General features: G+C 51.3%; 1 protein-coding gene across 1 annotated transcript in view; it reads right to left on the reverse strand.

Annotated features, from left to right (window-relative positions):
- LOC101630506 overlaps nucleotides 1-8,331 on the reverse strand; it is a 17,557-nt gene extending 9,226 nt beyond the window's left edge. Inside the window, exon 1 of the mRNA XM_004680278.1 lies at nucleotides 8,289-8,331. Coding sequence (XP_004680335.1) covers nucleotides 8,289-8,331 — 43 coding nt within the window. The remainder of the gene's footprint in view (nucleotides 1-8,288) is intronic.
- Between the last annotated feature and the right edge of the window lie 1,084 nt (nucleotides 8,332-9,415).

A 9,415-nucleotide genomic window follows, 5' to 3' on the forward strand; every position in this document is an offset into this window, starting at 1 on the left:
GAGAGCTTGCAAATGTTTCCTGTCTGCAGGTCTGCCTGGCTTCCAGAATATGCAGAAGTGGCAACTGTAACTGATGCCCACACTTACAGAAGACAGGACCCCCGTGACTGAGAGCGCCAGAGCCAGTGGGGAGAGCCAGGACCGCCGCGGCACAGAGAGCGAGCGGAGGCTGACACTGAGCAGCACGTGCTGCAACAGAAATGGTGCAGAGCTGGAGAGCGGCCTGGTGAGCAGGCCGGGTTGGAGGCTGAGGCCGGTACCCGGCAGAGGCAGGAGGAGGCCCCCGGGGAGAGATGAGGCGTCTGGGGTTTGCAGACAGTCAGGGAGCCTTGAAGAGGCTGCGCCAAGGTACACGTGGAAAATAAACCTAAAGCAGGGCGCGATCAGACTTGGGTCAACTTTAACTGGGGTCTGGAAGGTGCAAAGCTGTTGTAGCAGCAACTTCATTGCCGTGTTGCAGCAGGAAAACGTGGATGGACACAGCCTCTGTGGAGCAGGTTTGCAGGCACAGTCCTGCTGCTGGAGCTGAATTCTTTTGCATTTCACAAAAGCACACAGGCTCGGGAAAGCTGATCACCGACAACGGGATGAGGAGTAGGGTCTGGACGGGCCTGTTCTGCTCCCCACTCTGTCCCTGGTGAGTCCTCTCACCACCCCTGCACCTCTGGCCTGCACCCCAGTTCTGTATGTGTAAGTAAATACATCTTTTTTTTTAAATGGTGAAAAAAAAAAAGGAATGGGATACAAAGTCTTATAAGGGACAGGGAACGGGACATCGTGAGCATGTGTCGAGACGTTTGCATCGGCGAAGTGTGATATCATCAGAGGCAGTTACCCGAGACCACCATGGAGAGAGTCGCGTGATCTGGTCAGCGACAGCCGACGCCTCCTGGTCAAGGGCTGCCCTCTGTCGGTGGCCAAGGAATGCTCCCTGGGATTTGCAGACAGCAAAGAGGTCACAGCTGCCCCTGAGTGCCAGCTCATAGGAACCCACACAAAGGAACCAATTAAGATGGCTAGGACAGGAGATGCCAGACAGGGTCCGGTTTAGTGTCTAAGAACTTACCTCTGGCAGCGGAGCACAGGCTGGTGAGAAGCTAATTAGGAAACAACTGCATAATCTAAACAAAAGCAACACAACATCTGGAGGAGGAGCCTAGGCGTCAAGGCCGGCCTGTGTGCCTTCTGGTGCTGGCACAGCTCCCCGGAAGGCAACAGCTGGCCTGCAAACTTGGCCTTCCCGGCTGAGTTCTGAAGACATCTGAGGTAGACTGTTAGAAGCAATTTTCATTCAACACGTGAAAGATGTATTATATTTCTCTAGCTGCTTATTTATCTTTATTTTAATAATTAAGTATTTTATTTAGATACGCTTTCAGGCTACTTTCCAAACATTTGAAATGTACTCATAGGTTCTACATCAGTAATTATAGGTGCGGTAATACTCCAAGCCTCATATCAAGTATCACACCTCAGACTGTGATGAATGTTAATTAAACAGCAATTGAATTACTCAGACAAACTTCCCTCTTCACAGGAAGGCACTATGGCTCATTAAAGCTACATCATCCATTCATCCAACTCAGAAAGATTTATGAAGATTCTCACCAAATACTTTCAGCTGACCTCCCTAAGGATTGGGGACTACTCAGTCCTAAAAGGAGGAGCTGACTGGTGACCGAAGTGCAAGGCCAAGGTGATCGCTCAAGAGCACAGCCAGGGGCTGAGGGACGCCTCATGCACTCCTTATTTATAAATGACAGCAAAGTTGGCTGCAAAGACAGGTCAACATGGATGTGCTGTAAGAGAGACTTACCTAATGGACTCAAATTTTTGAGGAAGAGAATGCTCCCGGTCTTGGGGAGCTCAGGAGAGAATGATATGAGTCTTGATGAGTTTGGGGTCCAACAGGAGATGTGACATGCCCTCCAGGGCAAACAACATCTGCTCCCCTCAAGGACCCTGAGACTGAGGAGACAAGCTGGAAGGAGACAGTCGTGCGGGAGAAGACACGCCCCTGCTAAGCCTCCATTTATTCGGCAGGAAGTAATGAGACAATGAAGAATTTTAAGCAGAAGGCACTTGTGACGAGAGTGGGATGTTAAAAGGATGATGCAGGCTCTGGGGAAAGAACCAGCAGGGATACAGAAGGGAGCAGCCGAGAGAGGGCAGCCGATTACAGCACAGAGAGTGATGGGAGCCTGCTCAAGGCCGTTGGCCACGTGGCTAAGAGGGTGAGGGGCAGGGAAGCCCTTCAGGAGGCAACATCAAGGGATGGGGTGATGGAGAGTGCAGCAGAGGGGGAGGCCGGGGGCAGGGAGTGCAGCTTCGTGAATGAGGCGGACAGTAGAGGCAGAGGGGAGCCGCAGAGGAGTGTTGGTTCTGGGCATTGGGGTCTGAGAGTGGCACAGGCTGTCGGGCTGTGGCAGAGTGCGCTCCAGGGAGCACTGTGCCAAGAGTGGTCCCAGAGGTTCCTGGGGCCATGCACCCCCTCCCACACCTGTTAAAGTCACTCCAGACCTGCTCCATCTCGCACACTTGTGGTGGGGGGAGCTTTGGCAACTGACCAACGACTCCCCATTGGCTTGCCCAAGACTCTCAGAACTGGAGTGCCACTTGAGGCTCTTCCAACCCATCCTGTCCTTGTCTGTCCTCTCATGTTGTGGCCCCAGGTCTCCCTGACTTTTGGTCCTTCCTTCTGTACCTCAACAAAGGTTACCCCAGGCAATCTCTTGCATGTGTGGCCTACGCTGGCATCGCCTTCAAGGAGCAGACCTGGCACAAAGCAGTAAGGAGGGCGTCAAGGGAGCGGTTGGTGGGACCAACTGGGGAGTCTCTGGGCCTAGGGAGAGCTTAGAGCAGCCCAAGGCTGCAGGCCCAGCAGCGTCCTGTTATCTGTGACACATCACTGTGTGCCGACAGCTGAGGACAGTCTGTTGGCCAGAGGCCGGCAACATTAGCTGCTTGGAATAGTTCCTGCAGAGGAGGGTTTGGACAGCTGGGACTCTAACCGAGTATTTGAAACCACAGACGGAGGAATTTTCAGCATCCGCTTAGCTTTTATCTACGTATATCTCAGTGACAGTCTGTCATTCTTGGACCTTCAGGCCGATGTTGAAAGCGGAGAGCCAGGTGATAGGCCTGCTCCTCCTTTCCAAGCACAAGCTGTGACGTACAAAAGTCCAAGGACAGGGGAAAGTCGGTATCCGCCAAGACTCGAGAACTGCGTGTTCCTCTGACTATCGCAGTCTTTCCGGCAAGATGCCCCTGACACCACCTGCTGGCACACACTGAATCTCTGAGCCCCAGGGACCTATTTTTCAAGCTTGAATTGAGTGTATCGATGATAATGGGATGTGTCTGTTTATGTTGTAAAATACTGTAATACTAATTCTCTCTGAATCTGACTTTGGACTTCTTCCACTGTTTTTGTCATTTGCCAAATTACCAGGTGCCGTAAAAGTAAAGAACTGTTATTAATGATAATGATAATGGTGTCATAAGCCGCATGGAAATTTCATCTTCATTCAGACCATCGGAAGGGCCCGATTCTCTGTATGATCGTGTCTTAAAATACTTTGGTTTGCAAAAATGTTGAAGTCACAGAGACAGCCTGGACTGCCCATTCTGGGCAGAACCCAGCTCTCCTGGCATAAGGGCACCCGCACTTAGGTCTAGGCCACCCAGTATGCCTAAGGAAGGAGAGAAACAGAAGTACAGTCCTTGAGAGCATGCACGGAGTGTTGTTAAGGAGAGAGAGGGAGAGGAGACAGGCCCGTACGTTCACACTGCACCTGTTCCACAAAGCGTGGTCCTGCTCAGGTCTGCATCCTGCACATCTTATCTCAGGACAATGGGGTGGCTTTACATGTCATCTACCCAGAACTGTCATTAAAATTTGAGATGATGTGAAAGTCGAGGGTCAATTTCAAAAGCCTGCACAGAGGGGAATTTGAACTTAAATTCTGCTTTTGCAGAGTTCAAATTATATTATGTATTTGTCTCTAATTACCACATCAGAGACACCTTACAATCCTTACTGGAATGAGTAAAATTAGAAGTCACAAATATGCATTTAATGTACAGCATTTGGAGAAAATGTGTTCCACTATCGCAGATTAAAAAAAGAACGTTAAGTACTTAGTAGGTCTCTATATTGAATTTGTCAGGTTGTCTCTGACATGTCAGGACTGTAGGGTCAGCAACAGACACTAAACTTTATCAGAAGTATTTACAGGTTAGCAAATGCAAATAAAATAGAATGCAGTACAATGTAGCTGATAAACATCCTAGCTCTCTACCAGACACTAAAGAATACTGCAAAGCAAAGCTTCCACTTTCTATTGTCTTTGTAGAATTGGTCAAATTAGATAAAGAAACATAAAATGATTTACCTGTTTGTGCTTCTGAATCCATTAAGCAATGCACTGGTGATGGGTGTATATTGATGTTTTCTTGATCATTTCTTGAAAACTAAGAAATAATACATTAAAATATCAAACGGTAAAGGCCTTTCTGGTGGGGTTAAGTCTCAGCACTATCACAGTGTCATTGCTGTGGCACGAGTTCAATGCCCGGCCAGGGAGGTGACCCTCATGACGCAGCAGACCTCTCCTGTCACCTGCTGCTCCCCTCAGTGTGTTTCAATAGATCTGCTTGTTCTGCTCCCCACTCTGTCTCTAGTGAATCCTCTCACCCACCTCTGGCCTACACCCCTGTTCTTGTATACAAAAATAAATTTAAAATTTTTTAAATATACAGCAAATGGTAATAATTCAAAATGTGTGCCTAGTGCTCTTGCATTTACCTATCATGTATAATTTCAAACCCAGCAGAGAAAATTATCTTCTAATACCATTTATTAGTAAATCATGATTTAAGAAAGATCATGGAAATACAATCTACCTGGTGGAATCAACATTCAAAGACTTCCGCTCAGAAATTTTAGAATCTATCAGAGGAAGAAAATGCATTTTTCAGCAGACCACAGCTATGCCATCACAATGTGAGCCTTCGTCTTGATACCAGCGTGAAGGCAATGTTAAACTTCAAGAGGTAAGTCAAACGTTGGAAGAAAACCACAGCATTCAGCTATTAAAATAAAGCTTCCCCAGAACCATGGACGCAAAACTCACCAGCCTGAGTCAACGAAGCTCTCCCAATCTCCTACCCAGTTTCTCTAAAAGTGCCCAAACCATCCCAGCTGACACGGAAAACAGAAAACTCCAACGAGTGAAGAAATCCCAAGCATGCAATGTGCATAAGCAAAGTAGCTGTTTGGTTCAAAAGCCAAAGAGTCGGTGTCTTACTCTGTGTTGGGTCGTGCAAGAACCTCTCTGTGCCCACGGACTCACAGACTGCTGGCCTCCTCCAAGCCAGGGTCCCCAACACAGCCACGGCTCTTCTCTCTCAGCCTCTGGCTTCGGAAGACAGACTGGCTCCGAGATTGAGAGGAGGTACCTGACAGCCTTTTGGGGTGTGGCTCCCAGCCCCCGCAGCCCAGCCCCCACCCCCCAGCGCCCCTCCATTCAAGAAACTGGCTGCCTGCGGGCAGCATGTATGAACCGGGAAGTCAGGACATACCTAGGGCGTTTCTAGAAGGGGGAAGGCATCCGGCTCCCCCTGCTGCGCTGCGCGCCTGGACGGCCAGCACCAGCGCCTGCAGTCAGCTACTGTACATGCTGGCAGCGGCGCCCGCGCGGGGATTAGAGGCCGACAGCTGCGGCTGCGGGCCCGGGGAGCCAGCCGGAGGCCGCGCGTGAACCAGGCCGGGAACGCCGGGCGCGCAGAGACACCCACCGCGGGCCGGGAACAGACTGGTGGGCGCCGCGGAGACACCCACCGCGGGCGAAGGCAGCGGCCCCGCGAGCCCTCTCCACGCCGCCACGCGGGCGGTTATTTAAGGCTGGGGCATGACCCCTGCCAGGGCAGGCCACCTCCGCCTCATGTCACCTGCCTGGGTGCGAACGGGGCTTGTAGAGGCGACAGGCGCAGCAGAGCAACCGTGAGCTGCAGTGCTCGGGGACAGGAACCGCTCCAGCCGGTGGGGCCGCGGCTCCCGCTCGCTGCCCGTCGCTGAAACAGCCTCAGTAAACTATTCTGCTAGTGAAGTCGAGCAACTCTGTAAAGGTAAGTGGGCAGAGCAGTGAGGGTACCGCTCCTGGAAACCTCCCATGGGCTGCAGGGTCAGGTTAGACAACCGCCTTGGCCTTCATTTCTGTCAGTCACTACCCCCCGGTTTTAGGCATCACTTTAGGGTGCTTCTTGGCTTCTTCATGAGTAAAACAGAAATAGAAAAGCCTCACGATCAGTATTTGTGAGATGAGTATGGTACATGAGAATATTCTGGAAACTGCACAGTCCTAAACAATGCAAACTATGGCCAGAGGGAGTTAATTCTGAGCAGAGGGCAACTCTCCTTTCTGCCTCTCTTTCATTCAATGAATGAAAATTGCCTGTCTTTTGTGAAGGCATTATTTAAAAGATCACGAAATTATCACCACTGGATGTATGAAGAGGCAGATTCCCTAGAACAGTCCTCTAAGCAAAAAGGGTGACGTGGTTAGCTCGGTTATACTGAATTGTTTAACAAGTAGATGTCAGCTAGAAGTAGTTTAGAGCAGATCTCTGCTTCCACTGAGAACTAAAAAGGCAGTTTCAACACACGCACGCGCACACACACACACACACAGAGAAGGCAGCAGAGAGCTACCCAGGCAGCCGAGAGTTCCATGTTTGTGCTGATTACTGGTAGAAAGAGCTGAGTAGCCAGAGAAGACAACCTGGGAGAAGGCCAGCAGAGCGTTCAATAATCTCTGAAAGGGAGAGAAGATAATAGTGTTGGCGCTTCCAGGCAGCCAGAACTGGGGCTGCAGAGCCCAGAAAGAAGAAAAATGAGGCTGACACTCAGCACCCATTTTTCACTCAAGGTATTTACTTGGTGAGATGTTTAGGGCAAGCAGTTAATTTCCTAAGCATAGGGTGGCTAAAAGCAGAGCAAAGCTCTAAAGGCAGAAGCACTGAGCGGGAGCAGGCACCCCTAGAAAGCTGCAGCCTGGGGGTGGCAGGAGCTAAGAGTGTTGCAGAGATTTGCAGCCTGGAGCCCAGGCGCTGGTGGCCGGTCGCCCTCTGCCCTCCGCCACTGCCACGGCGCCTTTGGGGCCCTTTCTCAAGGAAGAGCTACAACATCCACGGTATTATTTTAATCACAATGTCCAGCAGTTGGTCAAATTTGCTAATCCAGTCAAGAAGCAGATTACAGAAGCAAGCCCACAGGTAACTGAGATGGGGTTGGGTGCTTGCCGCAGGCTTCGAAATTACTTAAGAGGGTCAAAAACAATGACAAGACTTACAGCCGAGAAAGGGGATCTATAAAAATAGTCAGGTAGGCCCTCCCTGGTGGCGCAGTGGGTTAAAGCACAGCACTGAGAAACCAAAACCACTTCTGCATGAGTTCGATTCCCGCCTGCCCCGGAGGTGACCACATGGTGTGGCAGACCTCTCCTGACCCGCCCGCTGCTCCCCTCAGCAGTGTACTTCATTGATCTGCCTGTTCTGTTCCCCACTCTGTCTCTGGTGAAGCCTCTCGCCGCCCCTGAGCCTCTGGCCTGTACCCCAGTTCTGTATGCACAAATAAATATATCTTTAAAAAAAAAAATAGTCAGGTAGACAGACGAGAGCGCAAAATATAATCAGTGACATGAAGAGAGCTAGATCAAGGCAGCAGTGACTTAAACGATTTCATAGGAAACGTACATGATGCCTGGAACCCGCCAGGCAAACCACCTTGCTTGAAATAAAGGTAAATGTGCTGGTTTGCGTGAAACAGGCAACCTATTATATAAGTCAAAAGCACCCTGGACTCTGAGTTGGAGATTTGGATTCTGGTCACGTTTCCCAACCAGAAGAGTGAACGTCTCTACCATGTGTTTCTTCCCTGGTATAAATTAGTAAATAAATAAAGGGTGGGGGCAGGTGCCCTGTACCATCAGCCAGCTCTGTAAATACTGTTGGGATGGGATAAGCTGTGGAAGGTCCTGGATACTCCAGTCCCCTCCCCCAGGGGGCGCTCAGAGCAGAGAGCATTTCTGCAGATTGCGCTATACTAGGAGGCCTGTTCAGGCCTCCGGCTGGAAGCAGAGCGATTTCTCTTGTCACCTTTCATGCGAGACATTCAACTTGTTGTGGACTTCGGTGCTTTGCCCCTCCGGCAGCTGGAATGCGGTGCAGTGGTGAGCAGCTAGAGCAGCCGTGGGCACCATCACCGCCCGCGCCAGGTGCCTTCCTACCTGCAGCGGCCGTCAGGAATGCCTGTGGCAGCAGCTGCGCCATCCGCCTGCTATGAGGCTGGGAGACAAGTGTCAACTATTAAAGGCAACAGCAGTAAATGCTCAAGCCAAACTGTTATCCTAACTATAAACACGTACACCGGAAAACCCCCAATTACAAGTCGCTCTCAGGAGTGAGAATGCCATGGAAAAGTCAACCTCCCCCAGCGGCCCCTGGAAATGGATTCCGTTTCGGGTTTGTCCAGAGAAAAGCGGCGTGAAGGGAAGACTTGACTTTAGGTCAAAGTCGCTGTGGACTTTAAGAGAAAGCTGCTCGAGAAGAGGGATACAAACAAGCCAGATTCCAAGTCAGGAGCCACGGAGAGCGGCAAGTGCTAAGAAGAAGCGGGGCTGAGAAAGGAGTGGGGTGAGCCCCAAGACCCCCGGTTTCGTTTACTGTGGCAAAGATGGCCAGCCACTGGCCAGCAGGGAAGGAACGAGCAAGGTGGAAAGACCCAAGGAACCAGAGAAGACGGGCACAGGCGGAGGGGCCTGGGGGGAGGCGGACCCAGGCTCTAAGAAATTGGTGATGTGGCCCCAGGACGCTGTCGGGGCTCAGCCGCAACACCGGGGTGGTTGTTTTGAGTCATCGCGAGGCAAAGCTGGTCCTCTTTGCAGGTGGATGTCAACAGCAATTTCAGACCACCCAAGGGTGACCACCAGCACAGGTGGACGCCAGCCCCGGGCGCCCACACAGGGAGCAGCGGGTGACTGTCAAATGTGGAGACACAGGGGTTCCCATGGCTCCAAAGGGGAGCCATGCCCCATTTATGTTGCCTGACAATCCTGCTATACCACAGCAAACACACTCTTCAAGCATATGGCTGCAGCGGGGAGGGGTGCTGCCGCACCACTAGGGGGTTCTGGGGACAATGGGGAGAAGCTGGGGCAGGACTTCTGGTTGGCGGGAAGAACTGTTCCACTGGGGGTGGAAAACAAGGCCCTTTGCTCTCCTGGGGGGCGTGCAGAGGGGGTGTTCAGTGAGGGAGGACAGGTCTGCCACTTGCTCTAATGAGGCCAGAAAGGCTCCGCACAGCCAAACACCAGTAGCCAACGCCTATGAATGCCACAAGTAACCAGTGAGGCGG

The sequence above is a fragment of the Condylura cristata genome, unplaced genomic scaffold (assembly GCF_000260355.1).
Source record: "Condylura cristata isolate star-nosed mole 26May11 unplaced genomic scaffold, ConCri1.0 scaffold00010, whole genome shotgun sequence".
Taxonomy (NCBI): Eukaryota; Metazoa; Chordata; class Mammalia; order Eulipotyphla; family Talpidae; genus Condylura; species Condylura cristata.